The sequence below is a fragment of the Schistocerca nitens genome, chromosome 4 (genome assembly GCF_023898315.1).
Source record: "Schistocerca nitens isolate TAMUIC-IGC-003100 chromosome 4, iqSchNite1.1, whole genome shotgun sequence".
In the NCBI taxonomy this organism is placed as follows: domain Eukaryota; kingdom Metazoa; phylum Arthropoda; class Insecta; order Orthoptera; family Acrididae; genus Schistocerca; species Schistocerca nitens.
The window spans coordinates 451,475,907-451,498,073 of NC_064617.1; the positions used below are offsets into that span (position 1 = coordinate 451,475,907).

General features: G+C 42.8%; 1 protein-coding gene across 1 annotated transcript in view; it reads left to right on the top strand.

Moving 5' to 3' along the window:
* The first annotated feature begins 1,753 nt into the window (after positions 1 to 1,753).
* The window catches only part of LOC126252367 (dipeptidase 1-like), a 392,132-nt gene continuing 371,718 nt past the window's right edge, over positions 1,754 to 22,167 (top strand). The window contains exons 1-2 of the mRNA XM_049953258.1: positions 1,754 to 1,813; positions 12,491 to 12,623. Of these exons, the coding sequence (XP_049809215.1) occupies positions 1,754 to 1,813; positions 12,491 to 12,623 (193 nt within the window). The remainder of the gene's footprint in view (positions 1,814 to 12,490; positions 12,624 to 22,167) is intronic.

The following is a 22,167-nucleotide window of genomic DNA, read 5'->3' on the forward strand; positions in this document are numbered from 1 at the left end:
ACCCGTATTTATGAAAACATAATCTCTACCCTACAGATGTAAAAACAATTGAAGATGTCAGACATACCATAGAAACATAGCAGATGCTGAGCAAATGTGTTGCACAATATCTACATGTTAGAGCTGAAGTCATATGGTGAAAGGTACCAATATTTCGCATGCCCACAGTATTACCGTTTTGTAGACGGATTTAACTCTGTGCTAGGAATGTGTACAAATCGCACACTCAATGGGTAGTTTGTTGTCCGTCTTATATATATATATATATATATATATATATATATATATATATATATATATATATATATATATGTGTGTGTGTGTGTGTGTGTGTGTGTGTGTGTGTGTGTCGTGGAATATATATATATATATATATATATATATATATATATATATATATAAAACAGACAGGGGAGTAATTATGTGGAATAAAAGTATTCCCTAAATTATGCAGGTCTTTAGATTTCCTGACTTTGTAGCGAAACACTCCACCGCAGCCGGGTCCTAGGAGAACTTAACAAGGAATAGATTGCATACAGAAACAAGGCAATCGCAATGACGTAACGCCCGATAGGTATGCAAAACGCCTAACGTGCAGGTAACAGGGTTACGGTCTTAACACACTAATTCTACTGCAGAAAGTACCGTAGTGTATACTGACTTAAGATAGACTTAAATAACGTACAGTAGTTGTACAAGTTTGATGATTATATAAAGACCAGGGAAGGTATACTATCTCAGTAAACATTGTAGACGATGTGCCGCAAGGAGTCAGGCATGCATATTGTAATATGAGAGATGCACTTCAAATTATGGTATATGAAAGGCTAATAATACAGCATTAAAGGCTCTTTTAAGATTTGTTTCATTTTTTACTAGATTTTGATGACAAAAGTTTAGTTCTCATAACGTCTATTTATGTCTGTGTACACCATCTTCAGATCTGTTCAACACTTATCCCAATATAATAAAACCAGAGTAGCATCGTCAAGGGATATTAACGTTCTTACAATAGGTGGCGTTTAACACAAATCTGAAGATGTTCATCTCTACCTGAAAAGGATAGTCTGAGGACAACGTTTTCCATAGACTGCAGTAAAAGAAAAAGAACCTCATGGAACAATACCATTGTCGGCGTGTACTATCATGTTTGTTGTAAAGACTGTGTATGCTTTTGAACATCTGCTATGAACTAATGATTATGAAATAAGCATGGGAATGCCATGCAGTATTGTACTGTTCCGCGTTATGGCCCCACCAACCTCCATGTAATATTCTACCAATGGCGTCACTGGATATAGTGTGGTGTGGTGTACTGTGGTATAAATCTCAGCCTGTTGTTGTCGGGTTTCTTGAACTTGGAACTGCTACTCATCAGTGGAGGAGCTCCTCAATTGGCCGCCTTCCAGTGTTCCCAACAAGGAAAAGGCCATCCAGTGACGGGAATTGAACCCAGGAGCCCCGCGTGACAGTCAGCCGCGGTGACCACTTAGCTACGGAGTCGGATCTAAATGTGATACATTCTGTTGTAAATAACGCCATGCTTTACGCAGCGATTAATGATGAAAAAATGAAGCTCTGAAACGAGAATTACTTTTTGTACTATGTTCTCCAGCACTGCAACAAGACGGAATTCCCTGCGGTCGACTTAACACAATCCATCATCTGCAAGATTCCGGTGAACACTGCTTGTGAAAGTAAAATTGAAATAAGGGAATTAGAAATTTTTTTGCATAGAATCCTGCTCGCCACAATGTGTTCTGTGCCGAAAGAGAAACGACTGAAGAAATTCGGTGCCATTGGAATTGAAATGGTGAGAATACAGCAGCAGAGGGGGCCCTGTGAAATATTGTATTCTTTAAGATGTGTAGCACTCTGTCTGACGGAACTCATGTGTGAACTGTAATGTATGGGGGAGAGTCGATTTCAGAGCACTATGACAAACTGTATCCGTGTTAAAATACCAGTTGACTGATATCGACAATGCAACATACTCCCCCGCCTTCTCCCTGTGTCTCCTTTTGTACTTAAATTTGATAGTAATGCACTTTTAAAGGTTCAACTATGTACCAGCAGTTGGACTGACGTGGTGTAAGAAATGGCACGTGGAAACCTTTTATTAGCCACGAAGTTGAAAATCTGCACTACTTGTTAAACTACCTGCACCTACGCACCATGTCTTAAATACTGGTACACAGTGACTCTTTTCAAAGTGTCATCCTCACATCTTCAAGAAAAACATGACGTGATGCGAACACAGCCCTTAATTTCCTTTGCTAAACAATATAAAGTGCTTCTAATCACCTACCATGTGACACTGAGCTTCAAAAGATAGTACATCGTGGTAATCCATAAAACACAAATAAGGAACTTCGACAATCCAACTGACTGTAGTGGCCATCCACACAATCTGCTATTTTATGTTTTAACCAGAGCTGAAGAGTTCAGTGAACACAGTTGGTAACACAAAGTGATGTCCTTTGTTTGTAACCTGTCTCATATGTCAGCGTCTATTACACCTATTTAATGATTCCTATTTGATTTCCTGATCACGGTGATTATAACAGTCATCGTGATTAGCCTTCATTATTGCCACATGTAGAACAGGTGGTATTAGACAGCTGACAAAAGTCGTGGGATTGCGATATGCACATACAGGATGTTTCCGTAAGAGCGTGCAAACATTTAACTGTACTTTGGAAAAAACGACACGTTGTCAATGGAGTGCGTGAGTGATTACTTTGCAAATTATTTTTTGTTTATTTATAGATGCAGTCACATTCTTATGACACAGTCTTAACCAGTTTCGGCCATACAATGACAATCTTCAGATTCTAAAACAATACAAAAGAAAATTTATATTAAAACCTAAAAACAAGTGCAACATTTAACCAGGCTTATTAGTAATCTAACTGAATTTGTGCGAAATACATATAGTTCATATATAAAGGCGGTATACACTGAACACAGATTAATGCGTTGTCAAACTAGCTATAAAATGTAAAACACCGGTCTTATATAGATATAAAAATTTGTTAGATTTTGTTCACCCTCTTTGCGCTAGATGCGCGCGTCCTCTATAACATAGCCTTTATGTTTCAAAAGCCTAAGAGTATGAATAATTTACTATTAATATTTACGTCAGCTATAAATAAAATTTAAAATTGCGGAACAGATCGTTAAATCGGTGAAATAACATTTCAGAACAAGGAGAAAACCTTTATATAGATGAAAATAGTAGTAGTACTCGTAGAGTGTATTTCTGACGCCCGATGGCGATGATTTCCGGCTATTGCCTGTTTATGCCGTTGTCCATTAGTACGGCAGGGACGTCACGGGCAGGACGACTAGTGTAGTGCTCTGCTGCAGGTGGATGGCACGCTCCTCCGCCTTAGAGGTTGTTGACATCTGCGGCCCGCACTAGACAGTGAAATACTCGACCGCGGGAAGGCTCCATCCTCAGATGAAGCACGTATGTAGTAAAAACGATTCGCTCAGGCTAATAGATCGTCGAATCCTGCCTCGGACATGGATGTGTGTGATGTCCTTAGGTTAGTTAGGTTTAAGTAGTTCTAAGTTCTAGGGGACTGATGACCACAGATGTTAAGTCCCATAGTGCTCAGAGGCATTTGAACCACTTTTATGATTGCGTCTATAAATAAACAAAAATATCTTACCATTTACCAGTACATAGAGGATGCTCCACTGAACAATTTGAAATAGGGAACCTGGGATCGGAGAACCCAGCTTAAGGAGGTAGGCTGAATAAAATCACATTACTAAATACTTTTTTATTTGCGTAAGTTACAGTTAACTACAAATACCACCACTGACACAATGAACGTACCGTTTGTACTGTATCTTGCCGGCCGGAGTGGCCTAGCGGTTCAGGGCGCTACAGTCTGAAACCGCGCGACTGCTATGGTGCCAGGTTTGAATCCTGCCGCGGGCATGGTTGGTTTCAAATGGCTCTGAGCACTATGGGACTCAACTGCTGTGGTCATAAGTCCCCTAGAACTTAGAACTACTTAAACCTAACTAACCTAAGGACAGCACACAACACCCAGCCATCACGAGGCAGAGAAAATCCCTGACCCCGCCGGGAATCGAACCCGGGAACCCGGGCGTGGGAAGCGAGAACGCTACCGCATGACCACGAGATGCGGGCACGGGCATGGATGTGTATGATGTCCTTTGGTTGGTTAGGTTTAAGTAGTTCTAAGTTCTAGGGGACTGATGCACTTAGTAATTAAGTCTCATAGTGCTCAGAGTCATTGGAACCCTGATTTTTGTACTGTATCTTACAAAATGTGCTAAAGCTGACTTCCAAAACATGACATCGGTGAATAATATTCTGACGCACCCTGACAAATATCCATGTTGCGTTTCGAATCACATCACAGACAGCTACACTTCTAGCAACTAAGTCCATCTCCATATACACTGAGGTCTCATACACAAGTGAATTTAGTTATCCTCATAGGAAATAATCAAGCAGTTCAGGTCAGGTGATTCCGCAGGCCATCGAATAGGACTTCCCCGACCAATCCTGCGACCAGGATACACAGCACTGAGATGATTTCGGTCATCCACAATGAAGTAAGTAGGTGCACTGTCATGTTGTATCCGTATTCTCTAACGAACAGCCAGGCGCACGTATTCCAGCAATGAAGGTAGAACTCTTTGCACGAACAACTAAGGTAAACAAAACCTGCACCATGACTTCCTAGTAATCAGGATCGTCCTCCTTGTTGCCCTGCAGCAAATAAAAAATGCACATGTAAATAAACCACACAGTACGAGGGAACGTGCACGCATGCTAGTTGTAAATATCCTGGAAAACGTAACGTTAGACACAGCAGTAGGCCAAATTACTTGGATATCTCCTTTAGATGGCTTCTCCGACGCCAGGTTCCCTACCTCAAATTGTTCAGTACAGCATTCTCTATGCCCTGTTACACTTTCGCATTCGCCTGGCTCCCTCCGTCGGAGCGTCGAGTCCTCCCTCGGGCATGTGTGTGTGTTTTGTCTTTAGCGTAAGTTAGTTTAAGTTAGATTGAGTAGTGTGTAAGCCTAGGGACCGACGACCTCGGCAGTTTAGTCTCATAGTACCTTACCACAAAAACAGTTTTGCACGCTCCTACGGTGAGAAACTATATACAGATGACGGTAGTATCACTTAGATCTAGCCGGCCGGGATGGCCGAGCGGTTCTAGGCGCTACAGTCTGGAACCGCGTGACGGCTACGGTCGCAAGTTCGAATCCTGCCTCAGGTTTGGGTGTGTGTGATGTCCTTAAGTTTGTCAGGTTTAAGTAGTTCTAAGTTCTAGGGGACTGATGAGCTCAGAAGTTAAGTCCCATAGTGCTTAGAGCCATTTGAACCATTTGAACTTATATCTAATAATCCACTGCATTAGCGGAGCTGTCATTTGTACTCAAGTGACTCATGTGAAAAAGTTTCCGCTGTAATTATGGCCGAATGACGAGAATTAACAGACATTGAACGCAGAATGGTAGTTGGCTCTACAAGCATGGGAGACTCTATTTTCGGAAATCGTTAAGGAAGTCAATAGTCTAAGATCCATAGAGTCAATAGCGTGCCGAGAAAACCAAATATCAGGCATTGCCTCTCACCATTGACAACGCAGCTGACGATGGCCTGCACTTAACCAGCGAGAGCAGCAGTGGTTTGGAGTTACCAACAGACAAGTGAAGCTGCTTGAAATAATAATATAAATCAACGTGGAATCTACGACAAACGTAGCCGTCAGGACAGTGCAGCGAAATTTGGCGCGAATGGGCTATGGCAGCAGATGCCCTTCGTGAGTGCCTATGCTAACACCAAAACTCTGCTTGCAGTACCTCTCGTGCGCTCGTGACCGTATCCATTTGACCCTAGACGACTGGAAAACCGTGGCCTGGTCAGATGAGACCCGATTTCAGAATGTAAGAGCTGATGGTAGGTTTCGAGTGTCTCCCACACCCCACGAAGCTGTGGACCCAAGTTGTCAACAAAGAACTGTGCAAGCTGTTTCTGGCTCCATAATGATGTGTTTACGTTACATGGGTTGGTCCTTTGGTCCAACTGAACTAATCATTCATTGGACACCATTTGCAACCATTCATAGATTTTATGTTTACAAACAAGGATGGAACTTTTATGGATGACAATCCACCAAGTCAGAATATTCTTGCTAACTCGAGGGAACACTGGCCACCCAGTTCGGCCGAAATGAATCCCATTGAACATTTATGCGACGTAATAGAGAGATTAAAAATGGTTCAAATGGCTCTGAGCACTATGGACTTAACTTCTGAGGTCATCAGTCCCCTAGAACTTCGAACTACTTAAACCTGACCAACTTAAGGACATCACACACACCCATACCTGAGGCAGGATTCGAACCTGCGGCCGGAGCCATCGCGCGGTTCCAGACTGTAGCGCCTAGAACCGCTTGCACCGGCAACACTTCCGCAGTTATGGACAGCTATGGAGACAGCATTGCTCAGTATGTCTTCAGTGTACTTACAACGATTTGTTGAGTTCCTGTCAAGTCGGAAAGCTGAACTACCCCGGAGTAAAGGAAGTCCGACACGGTATTAACATACATTCGTTGACTTTCGCTACGTCAGTGTATATGACGCGATCCTCATTTACTTCCATAGACTAGTCAGCCATAATACTGCAGCGTTCATATTGTAGTCCGGCTCGCGGCTACATTCCTGTCCGGGCAAACGGAGAGTGAGCGAATGGTGCGTGACGTGGCTCAATTCCCACAGCGTTCTTTCCACAGCAAACAAAGCCCCTTTCGATAATTGCACGCACACGCATTACCGCGAGCCGAGCCGGTGCAGCATTTCGTCCAATTTGTGTTGATTTGTTGATCGTAATCTGCTGGAATTAGCGGCCCGTTCTTTCCATTCACAAAAGGCACCGCGTCAGCCGGGCGCATAACGCAGCAGAATTATCCGCGCGGCCGGCAGCAGCAGCATCGGCGCGGCGGCAAACGCGGACCGTCACCGGCCGGCCGCGGTGCGCTCACCGCTCGCCGCGCACAGTGTGGCCGCAGGCGTTGCGAGTGGGGCTGGCCTGGCCGGGCCACGCCGAACCGCGCGCCGCCGACCGCTTTAATTGGCGCGCTGTAATTATTAAATGCGCCGCCTGCCAGCCTACGTCACCCACGAGTACGTTCGATTACTCGCTCCGTCGTGCGTGCCCACAACCGACCCGATTGTATGCAGCGAACGGGCGCATCATGATTGAATCCTCCTGTCTCTGCATCTACGAGGCAGGGATGGCGGTTACCTCTGCAACAACCGGTTTTCTGTTACATCGCTTGGCCGGCCGCGGTGGTCTAGCGGTTCCAGGTGCTTAGTCCGGAACCGCGGGACTGCTACTGTCGCAGGTTCGAATCCTGTCTCGGGCATGGATGTGTGTGATATCCTTAGGTTAGTTAGGTTTAAGTAGTTCTAAGTTCTAGGGGACTGATGACCACAGATATTAAGTCCCATAGTGCTCAGGGCCATTTTTTTTGTTACATCGCTTTGTTTTTCCAATGCCAGTTTAACTGGACTATTAAAACCGTGCAATATAACCGTTTCCTGATATAACCAATTTTCGTTTTTTTTATTCTTATTGATTTCAGTTCTAAATCGCACAAAGATTGAAAATTATGACTACCTCAGTTTTAACGTACTTAGAACCAATACATTAAATTAAATAGGCAAATGAAAGAAAACTTAGTCCGTCCACGGTTTCCTGCTTTGGTCGAAAAGAGATAAGTGGTTGTGTGGTGTCACTGCCAGACACCACACTTGCTAGGTGGTAGCTTAAATCGGCCGCGGTCCATTAGTACATGTCGGACCCGCGTGTCGCCGCTGTGTGATCGCAGACCGAGCGCCACCACACGGCAGGTCTCGAGAGACGTACGAGAACTCGCCCCAGTTGTACGACGACGTTGCTAGCGCCTATACGGACGAAGCCTTTGCTCTCATTTGCCGAGAGACAGAATAGCCTTCAGCTAAGTTAATGGGTACGACTTAGCAAGGCGCCATTAGCCTTACATAGTTTGATAGTTATCGTATGAATTGTCTCATCAAGAATGCTGTATTCACAACAAGGATAAATAAAAGTTAAGTATTAGAGGAGCTGCATACTTTTCTTATTAGAATTCACTACTTATCCTGTTCCAGAATTCACGCCCGTCTGCGTTAGATAGCGTGCATTTCGGCCTCCTCTATCTACAAGGTGTTGGCACATTCACCAACACATCAGGTTGACTACTACGAAAAAAAAAAATAGTTCAAACGGCTATGAGTATTATGGGACTTAACTTCTGAGGCCATCAGTCCCTTAGAACTTAGAACTACTTAAACCTAACTAAGGTCATATCACACATCCATGCCCGAGACAGGATTCGAACCTGCGACCATAGCGGTGGCGCAGTTCCAGACTGTAGCGCCTAGAACCGCTCGGCCACAACTACTACAAAAGAAATCTATACTATTCTCCAATGATTCTAATGTTTTGAAACTCTGCACAAAAATCATGTTGCAATCGGTGATCATACCAGTGAAAAGAATTAAGGTGGATAAACTCTATTTTTCGTGTTGATTTGTCCGTTTTGAAGGGATATAAGCAGTTAAAGGCATGTTATGCAGACACTGAGAGCTGATCAGCTGCTTTCTCTTTTTATTCAAACTGTTAATGAAATGTCAATTATTAAGTTTTCTCCCTATAATATTTCACAACTTCGTTTTGGTTTCTTTCGCTTGTAATATTTTAAAGAAAATGGAGCATTGTACTTCACTGATACTGTATTACGTAAACATTTCCAGACCAGAGATGGTGCCATTACGTTGTGTCCGAAGACGACAGTGCGAAACTACCATATGGACAAGATGGCGAAAGTCTTGCACACTGCATGCACACACGTACCATCTAGTAGGCCACGCTACCTCTTAACAGGTATTATTGTCTCAGCAACCCTATACCAATTCTTATGACATGTGTTTCTTGCTCGTTTCTGTCAGCATTATTATTAATGTATAGTTGATCGCTTTTCCCATTGTCTTTAATAACACAACATAAACAAAGTGAGTTTTACGTAAAAAAATTACTCGTTCTTCAAAAAAGGTGTATTTGAACACGAAAAACTGCTGCAATGAGTAATTGATATTTCGTTTTCTTTTATCCGGTTATTAGTAGAAAAGAAAGAGACCTGTTACAACCAGGAGCAGGCAAATACCGATAAATACCTGTTATTCAAAACTAAAATACCAGTACCGGTTTTAACCGGTCTCGTTTTCCCATTCCTACTACAAGGGCTGTCCAGAAATTAATAGATGCTTTGAAAGAAAAATCAACATTATGAAAAAACCAAATTTTATTGTATACGTTTTAAACCTACAATCTTAAGTTATTCTTCTACGTAATTACAGTGATGCACTTATCATACCGTAACACAGGTTTTTCAATACCCTCTCTTTAGAAATCCTCCACCCGCTATTGCATCCATCACTTTATCCCTGCACGCCCTTCGGTGTCAATATAAAGCGCTGTGTATCAAGCCGTGTCTTCATTACTGGAAATAAGTCGTATTCGCTCGGCGCCAAATCCGGACTGTATGGTGCGCGATGAAGCACCTCCCATCCAAAATTTCTTGGGAGCTCTCGAGTACGATCGGCCGTGTGTGGGCGTGCGTTGACGTAAAAAGAAAAAAAAATTGTGCTAAGTATTTCCCGAGACTTCTTTGTACCACCCGCCTCAATTTTGCAGTGTTTGATAACACCTTTGTGAGTTCCGCCACGCGCAAGGAAATCTGAGACTCACTCCCTTAGAGTCCCAAAACACAGAAGCCATGATCTTATCAATTCCGTGTGGGAACCGGTATTACCACTGCAGCAAGGCCGTTGGCAATGGTCCCCATATACAACTCAAGAAAACGTTAAATGTGGATGCGAGCACATTTTCACTGCATAGAGTAGAGAAATGATACGGAGACGGAGATAATCCAGCATTTGTGACGCAATGGTTCGTAGTCAACAACGTTCCTTAAATCGACTGGCTTCCTCAGAGTCAAGACGAGCATTATGGAACACACTGGCAATGAGTTAGAAAGTCGACTTCGGTCCAGGCCACAGCGTCCCACATCACTATCTTCTCGGGTTTCCACTCTTGAGGAAGCACGGCAGCTGTTCTTCCACACACATCCACAAAGCCGTGGAAAGTGTCCACAGCATATTTCAGTCTGTCATAAAGGCGAATGGTGGACGCACCTAACACTATTGTTCGCTAGTAGCTGTCTTTTGATCAGATACTGTACATGTCATTTGTTATGATGATGTAATATGTGGTCTAATTAATTGCAGGAAATACTAGAGAGCACGTTAAAAGGAAAAGAACGTAGGAGTCCATGTACAAGGTAGGAAATGACAAGTGGGATATAGGTGTTACGAAAGATTCCAAAGAACTTATGGGTCGGAATCTTCAATTGAGATAAGACAGGTATCGAGTTTTGAGATTGGAAGCAAGGGCAGATTTCAGGGATGGGATAATACGTAGAAAGGCAATTGAAATCACCGCTGCGAAAAGTCAATGAATGCTTGCAGGAGGGGGTGAGTGAGGGGGTGGGGGGGAGGGTGGCTGATAAGAATTGATAGAGGTATGGCATTAGTCCATATGGAGTTAGCGCAGTTGGATAGCGAAAGGGGTATCAAAATTAGGTCTGAAAGACAGAGGAAGACCAAATGGTGCGCTAAATGGACAAGTGAAAAAAATGGTTCAAATGGCTCTGAGCACTATGGGACTTAACGTCGAGGTCATGAGTCCCCTAGAACTTAGAACTACTTAAACCTAACTAACCTAAGGACATCACACACATCCATGCCCGAGGCAGGATTCGAACCAGCGACCGTAGCGGTCGCGCGGTTCCAGACTGTAGCGCCTAGAACCGCTTGAGTGGACAAGTGATACAGCCTGTACAGCAAGGGGGATTTACTCGTATTTTGTTGTGTGCAGAGGTTAGAATGTTTTGGTGGATTATCAAGGTAACACATCTGATTATAACTACAGGTAAATGGTGGTGGAATTGGATGGGTGGAATGATGTATCAACTAGGCATGTGGAAATAGTCAATGCTGGATCGTTAGGAGGAAGTTCGCCATTACAATTTTTGGGAGTTTGAGGGGCGGGAATAATTGCAAGTGTTGCAGAATGAAAGATTTTTTCAAGTTAGGATTATCTGTGTGAAGGTGATTTGCATTGGGAACAGAGGTTTATTGTGTGGTGATCTTTGTTCTGGATATATTGGCTGCAGCATATTGTTTTCAGTGTTAACATTTCTGGGCACGGGGAACGGCTGGTGTGGCCGTGTGGTTCTAGGCGCTCCAGTCTGGAACCGGGTGACCGCTACGGTCGCAGGTTCGAATCCTGCCTCGGGCATGGATGTGTGTGATGTCCTTAGGTTAGTTAGGTTTACGTAGTTCTAAGTTCTAGGGGACTGATGACCACAGATGTTAAGTCCCATAGTGCTCAGAGCCATTTGAACCATCTGGACACTGGAAGTAAGTAATGGTGTCAGGGAATTATGTGAACATCGGGTTGGTTGGTTGATTTTAGGAGAGGGGACCAACATGCGAGGTCATCGGTCCCATTGTATTAGATAAGAGGGGGGAAGGAAGTCGGCTGTGCCATTTCAAACGAACCATCCCGGCATTTGTCCGGAGCGATTTAGGGAAATCATGGAAAAACTAAATCAGGATGGTCGGACGCGGGTTTGAACCGTCGTCCTTCTAATAGAATCCAGGGTGCTAACCAATGCGGCACCTCGCTCGGTAGAGCAGCGGCATAAGTGGGATAAGGATACTACAGAAATGGACAGGCGTTCGGATTTATCAATCGAGATTGCAGTACGATTCTCACACGACCTTGTCCACAATGCTTTCGAAGTTAATGAACTTGATTACAGTTGTGAGGCCCAACATGAGCACAGTGAATGTGGTTGTATGGGTTTAGGAGCAGATTGACGAGTAGACAAGGCGTAGGACAGTGAGCTGGAGTATTAGTCAACTTTGAAAGTGGAATTAAAGGATTTGATTTGGGTGGTATCATTCTGAGTTACAATTTTTATATACTTTAGTATTTTTGTGTTGTAAAATTTTGGTTCCTTATGGAACCAAACGAAAGTATAAGTGGTAAGACATGTCAGCTGTACTGTGCTAGTGTAAGAAGATATGTAATTTACTGCGACAGTGAAAATGTTCCTTTATAACTTCTTCGGAATCTAGGGAGGGGCTTCTGTACTCATTCGTTTGTCTTTTCTAGTCCGTGGAATGGGGTCTGTGAGCAAGTTGGTGTTGATTGGAACTTGTGATGATGACGTATTCCAGACGCTTTTGCTAGCATAGTGTACACGTACAGAGTGTCACTGGGGTGGACCTGAGCTGTAACTTTGACACAGTGTTTGAGGCGGCGCTGTCCTGTTGGCAGGCGACGGAGCTGCCCGACGTGGCGCCGCCGCTGGTGCTGCCCGGGGCGCCGGCGGCCGTGCGCTGCAATGGCGGCGTCCTGACGCCCGTGGCCGCGGGACCTCCGCCCGCCAAGGAGCTGCACCGCGACAAGGGTCAGTCACTCGCCGCGGCGAGCTCTCCACTTACATCTCAATTTTTTTGCTAAAGTAGTCACCAGGTGCAATATTACTTTTTACACATGTTCTGCGTCCAAGCAGTTTCGTTCACAGCTTCGTCCACACATTGTTTGCTTCTTTCTCAGCGTGTTTCTTCACGAAACTCTTTCCAGCCAGAATAAAGTACTTGTTACAAGTAGAGATCAGGTGCTTCAGCTAAGCTTCCTCAAATAAAACCTGCAAAACTCAATCAACACACTAGTATACCCAAAAAATTCCATGTGCTTCGTAGTCATCATAAAAGACGTACAGGTTCCAGTCACATTAGTGAGAGCATTCTTATATTCGACATCAACGTGCAATAACCACTAACAGACTGCATGTGGCAGCGCTAGGTACATAAAGTGTGTCCAGCGGAAGCTGGCAACAGTGCGCTCATTATCGTTATGTGGAACGCGCGTTTCATCTAACGTCCAAAATGAAATGAAAATTGGCTTTTGGGACAAATGTGGAAGCATTTCGAAAACAGCTAGGTTTGTTAACTGCTCGCGTGCCACCGTCGTTGAAGTACGCTGAGAGAAAGAAATCGCAGCACCAAAAATGCTTATGTAGAGCATTGACATTTCTCGAATGCGTTTACTAGGCAAAATATTTAAGTGAGTATAGGTACCAGATCAGAGGTTGATGTAAGCGTGAGATACGCCATTGCAAATGTGAAGTGCTGGTACATTAATAACGAGTGTGACTGCCAGAATGTTGAAAGCAAGCATGATAGCTTGCATGCATGTGTAGCAGAGTTGTAAGGTATCAGTTTGTTGGATAGAGTTCCATGGCTGTTGCACTTGATCGGTCAATACAGGGACGGTTAATATTGTTTGTGGGTGACCGATAATGGTCCATATGTGTTTGACTAGAGACAGCTTTGGTTATAGAGCAGCCAAAGGCAAAATTTCCTCCTTCTATGGCGCACGCTGGATGACAACCACGGTATTTGGGGACCGTTGCTCTGTTGGGAAATACCTCCTGGAATGCTATTAATGAACGGCAGCAGAACAGGTCGAATCACAAGATTGACGTGCAAATTTGCAGTCCGGCTGCATGGGATAACTACTAGAGTCATACGAAATCGCACCGCAAACCATAATGCCAGGTGTAGGTGGAGTGTGTCTAGCAGACACACAGCATGGTGGCAGGCCCTCAACTGGCCTGTCTCTAACCGACATCACTGGCACCGAGGCACAATCACGTTTCGCCAAGAAACAGACATCTAAGCTGCCCTCCAATGAGCTTTAGCTTGACACCACTGAACCTGCAGATGGCGGTGGTTTGTGGTCAGTCGAATGCACGCTACAGGCCGTCTGTAGTGGAGCTGTCCTTGAAGTAACCGATCTGTAATAGTTCAGTTGTCTCTGTGTGCCAACTGTTAAAATGCCGCTGCAGACGCAGTATAATGCTCCAGAGACGTACAGTGGTCTTTTCACTGTGTAGTGTCAAGTGTCTGTCAGGAGCCCGGTATCTTTGTGACTGCAGGTATTCGTGACCACTGCTGCCAATAGCTACATTCCTGCCATTTCTTTCATTCTGCAATATTACAGAAGAAACATCCGGTTTCTCGTAGCTTTATTACGTGATCTCGTTTAAACCGAGTGAGGTGCTGAAAATGGCGTCTTCGATGCCTTAAAGGCATTCTTGACTGACGTCCACCCACCACGTGCAGTCTCAAACGGTCATGATCACTACTGGATGTATTTAACGCAATCCTTATGTGCTTCGTCATAGTGACGCTATTAGTGTCACTCTCATCCTTCTGGCGTAAGATTTTAATACACATCGTCTTTCATATATAGAAACGCGCTTACAAACTTTCGTTTATGTCGCACAACTAATTCTTGGTGTTGGGACTTTTCTTTCCGTCATGTGCATGCTAAATGGCGCTACTCAAAACGAGAGCCATAGATGACCATAATGATTACCTTCCTGCACGTTACCAGCGATCCACGCTGCTAAGGACGATTACTGAGGCTTTTGACGGATGATCACATTAATGAGACAGATCAGTTTCATTAATGTAGGAGCCACAGTTCTGGAAAAATTCCATCAGTTTGACTGACCTCCCGTCCATCATTAGGTCCGTTCTGTATTTCACCTTGATGTCTGAGCCACGTGCTTTCAGAGCCACGATTGTTTCAGTTTCTTCTCTCTCGATATCCCTGTCTATTACAAGTCCCATATTACTGTGCGCAGTACCCTGTTTTCCTTCATTTTACCTTATAAGTACAGCGACATAGTAGTCCATTACCCAAACCCTTGCAATATTAACTTCGAAAGTTCGTTTCTCCAAACATTTTACTCCATCTTCCCACCCAAATCCAATCTCCATCCCATAATTTCATTTCAGTCGAATTTTGTGCATGAAAGAACTCCAGCCACAGGCCCTGGATGATCCATTTGTTAGGACCCACCACCGTGTCTTCGTACTCGAATTACGTAATTGAGTACGATTTAGAGGATCGTGTGATCTGCACACCGCTCTCTTTGCCGTTTAGTTTTCGTAACTTCAAGCCACTAGTACTGTGTCAAGTAGATTCTCTTTTGGCATCACGAGGCTGAGATCGGGTTCTCCCTGCAAGAAAAACTGCTGACATTCCGGTAATCAAACCTTTGTTCTCCACATGACTGACCTCTCAGATACGGAGATGGACGGTCTACTGAAGATCTTCATTCAAACTATAGCAGCTCCAACTTCAACACCTTCGTCACCGTTACTATGACTTTTAGATCAGATATGCAGATATCAATCGTCGCATCAAGACCATTTGATTAAACTGGTAATATTCGTAGTTTTCTACCATCTTTCTGAGTTAGTGTTGACGTTGGAGTTTGTTGTCTTCAGTACCTGAATCACTCTACGGCGTTCACTTAGCTGTTGTCAGACCGAATCCCGAATAAGGTAATTTGGTGGCCCATCAATTTAAACGAGCTTTGGCATACGATTCGAGAGCCATCCGAAAGTGGCTCCAGTGAAAAGCTTGCTGATCAGTCACTAAAAAGTCTTTCAGCGGTTTGAAAGCATATCCTGTGAAAAGATTTGTGGACTACCACTAAACATTCCTCGACAAAATTAGGTTTCATATATCACGACACAGAAACTATTTCTGACCAGGTGGACTCGTTAGAACGTTCGAAAATAGGGAAGCTTTGCTTCTACAGACGACGAACACAACATAACAGTTTCTCAGTAACCAATGAGTACGTGCTTTCGAACAGTTGCACGTGTAGTTAAGGTGTCATAATTCGTTATCTCGAATGGTGGTCTAGAGGTATAATATCTCCTTTTAGTTCGTAATCAAGCTACTTGCCCGTGTATTTTAATCTAAATTATTACATTATTTTTTCTGTTTGATAGAAAACGTATGCTATCAAGAAAGTTATACTGGCTAAAACGATTCTACCAAAATTATTTCGGAAGTTGTTCCGGAATATTTTCTGAATATTTTGCTTTAAGGGGCTCTTAGTTTTCAATTTTCCGCCAGAGATAATGGAATTATGAATCACTTCGTTTGTTGCGTAAGTTAGCTTTGTATCTGTGAAAATGTCTCCATAATAGCGTCAATTCCTCCAGTACGCAGTCGTCAAAATAAACATCAAAAGACTTATAGTAATGCAAAAAATTTCAAAGCACAAGTATTATGGTTGCCTTCGTTGTGGGCAACATTTCAGCAGACCCCCACTGCTCCGCTTGCCCTTCGCATTCAGTGATCCAACATACGAATTTCGTATTGACCAATTCTTTATCAGAAATTCCGTACATACTGGTGTATATCACTGTTAACGAACAGCAGAAGCTGCTAGTAAAACGAACCCGAGGCAGATATGAGCAGTAATGAACGTGGGCGAAGAGTGGACTTGGCGTTACCTTTGTCATCAGTCAGAACCGTGACTGAATGGAAGTTTGTTTCCGAACACACAGCGCATACCATTGACATTTGCCTTGTTTCAACATTTTCAAGTGCAATTTGCGCACGAAAACAAATTCGATTGAGATATCAAACGAAATGCAATTATTCTGCGACATGCCATTGGAAACCACGGATGCCTAATAACAAAATAAACTGAAAATTTCCTTAAAAAATTTCCGATACTTTGTCAATGCGTGGGAGACACTACTTTCGTAGAATTCTTGGTTTCTATAATTTTCACGCTGTGGTCATTTCATGTGGAAGGAAATAATATGTTCCATGTCTAGTTTAGGAACGTATGATTTTGGTATTTAACGGTAAGCCATTTCTAGACGCACACTTGTCCTGATCTGTCTACAAGAGCCAAGATCGAAAAATAAGAAGGCCGAATCAGAAACGCCCAGATTAAAAAGTGTGTAAGGTAAGGACACAGTCTTGAATTCTGTTGCATAATCTATACATCGAAGAAAAAATATCTGAAACAGATGAAAATTTCTGGAGGTTCATGAGAGGGATTAAAATTCAGAGGGGAAAGATATCTAGGATAAAATTCGCTGATGATACAGCTGTCCTGTATCTAACTCAGGAAGATTTACAGGACCTACTGAATGTAAAGAGCTGTTTAGACAACATGGGATGTTGACTGAGAGTACGCGAAAGAGTGACGGAATTATTAAGGAGCAGCAGGAGTGAGATTACTGAGTACTTAACGTTAATATTTGGTATCATTTAGTAAACGTAATGAAGGAGTTCTGAAATCTGAGAAGCAAAATAGAAGATGAAGGAACGAATATATAAAACTGGACTAGTTCAGGCGGAGACGGCAGTAGTCGATAAATGACGTCTACTACTCAAAAGCACAGGCCTTAAGTTCTTGAACTGCCTGAGAATGTAGTTAGGGACTTCAGAAAGCATACTTTACATGTAATCCCATGCTAAGATCAATGTACTGAGAGAGTAGCGCATTGTGAGAAGAGAATGTATGCTCCATGTTTGCTGAAGTTAGCGTTCTGTGTGGTATGGATAGCTGGTGCATCACAATATGGGAGTGATATGGCATGGCAAGTGACAACGTACTCCAAAGTTTCTCCAAAGTTTAATTACGTGAACAGTACGATTCTTGTAGACAAAAGGCCTAAATTTCACACTGATTCACAGTGTAATGTAGTGTATCATTCAATAAGTCTTACTTCGCCTTAATAATAATATGTAGCCTACTTTTAGAATTCCCTAAATACATCTTGAGTGCATCAGTGCAAGAGAATTGTTGACAATGAGAAAATCGGAAAACAAGAGAATCGAAGTTGGTAGACTGAAAAGGAGAGGTTCTTTGGTGAATCAGCAAGGAGAAAATTAAGGGTTTTACGGGTATGGGTACAGATAATGTGATAATTGGTACCCTAGTATGTACTGACTTCATGTATTAGTTGTAGGCAAGGCTTTCTGCGTGTCGCAAGGCTGCCAGCGCCATGGTCGTAGACACTGCTTGAAAATTTTACAGAAAGTTTAGGTGTGATGACTTTTGGTTGGTCTGTGTTAGCAACTGTAGGGAACGGCGGTTTGCCATTGCTCGGCGCTCGAAATTTCCAGAAAATTGAGCCGAAAATTCTAGAATACGGGTGCGGGAAACTTGTTAAGGAATTTCCGACTGCGAGAATTGAAATTCTGTCATGGACTGGCTTAAATTGAAGTTCCATCAGGCTCACTCAAGAAAGGACTGGAGAGCACAAGTATTGGCAGCATTCGGACGGAGTTGTACGAACAGTTACTCGCTTTTGGGCTGAGCCCTTCCTGCTGTGATCTTTTGCATTCCGGGCAGACAGATAAGAGCAGATGGGACGCGGCACGCCATGTTCCAGCACTTCCTGTAACAGTTACTCACTTCGGCTCATACATTTTGAGATGCCCCAGTGATGTGGCGAATTCAAAATTCTTGCTTGATCCTAGACATGTCTTAACAGTTTAATCAATAGTTCTCATTTGATGTGACCTCTTGGCCATGACTTTGTTCTTTGGGGTTGTTATTCTTGATGCCCACCAACCTACTGATGGAATGCTCACCATTGACTTAGGTTTGCATTTGAATTCAGCCAGAACAGATGGGCACGTCCTCCGGTTTGAGCACTTCCACTCACACTTTTCCCACTGATCCACTATTATTACAGTTTTGAGATGAGTACCTAAGCTCATTTTCTCCAAACCAGGTATTCGTTTCAGTGTCTGTTTTGATTATTAACTGAAGTTCGTAATCAATAAATGTAGATGATTCAGAATCATTGTTTGATTCCAGTAGTCAGCTGCCCCCATCACAACTTAGTGATTTATTAATGTTTATAAAGTTACACAGCTACGATTCACATGTAAGGGCGAACACCCTTTCCATTTACCTCTGCACAGAGTATTTTCATACTTCTGGGCCATATTGGCTGGAACGTTTCTACTTAACACCTGCTGTTTAACCTTTAAATCTAAAGGGAAGGGAAGGGCTGACCCTATAAAGTGAACATTTCAATTCCAATGTGTTTATTAACTACCAAAAACAATCTCACATAAAAATTGACGGATGCCACTAAGTCTGAATTTGACCATAATTCTAATAAAACAACTCTAGTTAAGACACGTTATGTAAGACCCTTTCAATTCCAATACTTAAACATTACATGTAAATTAGCAGTGGACACACAGCCTCAGTTTTTAACATGAATACTTAGAAGATATTTATTAAAACGTAACTTGGGCGTTCTTGAAAATCACTACACTAGAGAATCTTGCAGAGTGAACCACGAAATTTTTCAAATGCCCATTGGCTTGTAAGATGGGCTTTTAGGGCATAGAAAGTTACAACAATGTACAATCATAAAAGTGTAACAACAGAAGAAAGGCCAAAGCTTGTAAGGCCGAAGTTTTACCATGAACGGTGGAACCGACTGAGGGAAGTAATACTTAACATCAAACCAAAACGTGGCTCCGTTTGTAACCCCACATCGAAATGTGAATCCAGCAAACACTACCGAAGAGGAACACACGAGGTCACGCCAAGTCCATCGCCCGTAAGCCAAACTTGTAATCTGAAGGGAAGCTCAGCGCTTCGGTTGCGCGCTGCCTCGGATCACTGAAACACAGACCACAACCGACAACAGGAGACCAAAAAACTTTTCTTAACCCTAACATTAAAGATTGACCAGTAAATTAACACTATAAAATCAAGGCTAAGAAACAACTAATTACACTCGCATTTCCTTTCTATAAGTGAAACAGTACCTGATAAACAAACGCAATGAGTGGCAAGTTAACTGGCTCACGAGAACCGACACTCACTAGAACTTAATGACATACATATTGGCTACCTTAAGTGGGCCTACAAAGCTCAACACGGTAACCTTTAGAAATATAAAAACTCAGATTTCCCGTAGAGGACATATTGACATAGATTAACCGATATCGTAAGCAAATTAAACACTTGCTAATAATAGCTAATGAACTAACATCCTGCAAGTACATCAATATTATGCGGAAGCAGAGCTCGCGCTTAGCAAGAGGCATCAAATGAAATCGAACATACATAACATCACGCGTCCGGCAACATATTACTATACCAAGAGCGATCACAATCACAGTTAACTAAGCGCTCTTAGTAATAGGAATACTTAAATTGGTGTCTTCATACTGGGGCGATTATGCGAAGATATCAGACCATCACTTTGCAAGACCTTAACAACTTGTCCCTCCAAGGAAGCAGGCACATCCACAGCTCACGAGGTTGCCGGAGAATGCACAGCGCCGGCCAACTCCCGCCGCCCCTAGTACAACCACGTGATAACTTCCCCCCGGCTTCAGCCACGCCGTCTTCGCTACTGCCCGCCAGCCAATCGCCGACTCGCGCACCGCCGCCTTCCGTTCTCAGAGCGTTGTTCCTCTTACTCGCGGTCGTCACTCGCTTATCCCGAGCCTGCCCAAGCCCCAAGACAAACCTCTGTACCAGGAAATCCATCGTATTCATGTCAGAGATACTACTAGCGCCGGTCCCGCCACGGCTCAGTGGCGTATTTGCACACTGAGAGGGCTACTCGGCGCATTTCAGCGCCATATTAATAGAGTTTACCTTACCCCAGTGTGAGCTTGCAAAAGATATGGTTAGTGTACGACAGATACCACTCAACTTTCCACAGTTCGTACAACAGCTCTAAACTGCAACCTTCAAAGACCAACGGATTGGTTGTGACTGTCCAGGGACATTTCCTCCCCTTTTCACTTTGCCTTAAACCTCCAGATAAGGTTACATTTAAAAGCTTTGGTGTTTTTCACATTGATGGACACAGTACACACAGTGCAGATGGAATGTCCAATACATGTGGTCAAATCGTGTGGGTTTGTGAATCTTTCAGGAGGAAGCTTTAAGGATGTAGAGGAATGAGTAGAAACCACATAAACACCACCTGTGGTGTCCTCAGACAGCTAACGTTTCTGGATATGTGTTTATGCATATTACTTTTTTTTAAATTTTGACACATGCTACGTAAATTTAGAGTATGACCCTTGTTTAGCATGCTGCAATGATCAACACAAAAATAACGAAAGTAGATAATCAGTAACTCCCCAGAAACGAACATTGTTCTTCGTTTGTTGTCACAAAATACTAAATGGAATTCATTTGAAAACTGACCTATATGTTGTCATACGTTGTATGTTACGAAATATCTGATTATTAATCGATTACACTAATTAAACAACTAAGTGGTAAATCTATTCATGGTTTTCCAACAGTACTCCTGTAATTACCACTACCTATTGTGATAAGAAAATTCGAATTTACGACCACAGAAAGTTTAATAGTTATTATGTAGTTATGAAGCTGACATTAAAGCATATGGGATAAATATTGCTTAATTATTTTACCGTTTTTATCTTTCTGTTCACCGACCTTTAAATGTTTATAATCTGCTATTTATCGCTTTGCGCTGGATGGCATACGCTGAATTTTCCTCTTAAGATGTCTATTACATATGCTATGTAACACTTTCAGTTTTTTTAATGTGTAAAATGTTAATTATGACCAGTGGTAACTCAGTAATACTCCATTGCGTGCGAATACATAAAACTACCGTTCTGTTTCCAAAAGTGAGGTGAAGTGCAGATAATGCCAATCCAGCACAAGAGAAAGTACAAAATGGCAAAAAACTGCTAAATGTATGTGTACAACGAGATTTCTTTGAGCTTCACACTCCGCAAACAAAGAATTAAAAGGTAGTGGTTTGTAGATTATGTGAACAGGAGGCAGAAACACCAATAATTACAGGAGATACTTTGAAAATAAAAGGGAAACGTGTGTGGTTTAAAATTCTCTTTCATTTAATGCAGTAAACTTCAGATGGAGAAACCAATAACAGTTGAAGACAAGTGCTGTTTTTACATTATAAAAAGCAATTTGATAGTCGTCGAACTATAGAGAGTTTAGGAAATGTCATTTTAAGTATATACCAGTTTCAATCCTGTTTCCTGCATTTCCTTCTTGAACCTCCCCCCAACTAATCCATGCTTTTTGTTAGACCATTTAATAATTTTTCATACAGAAAGTGTAATCC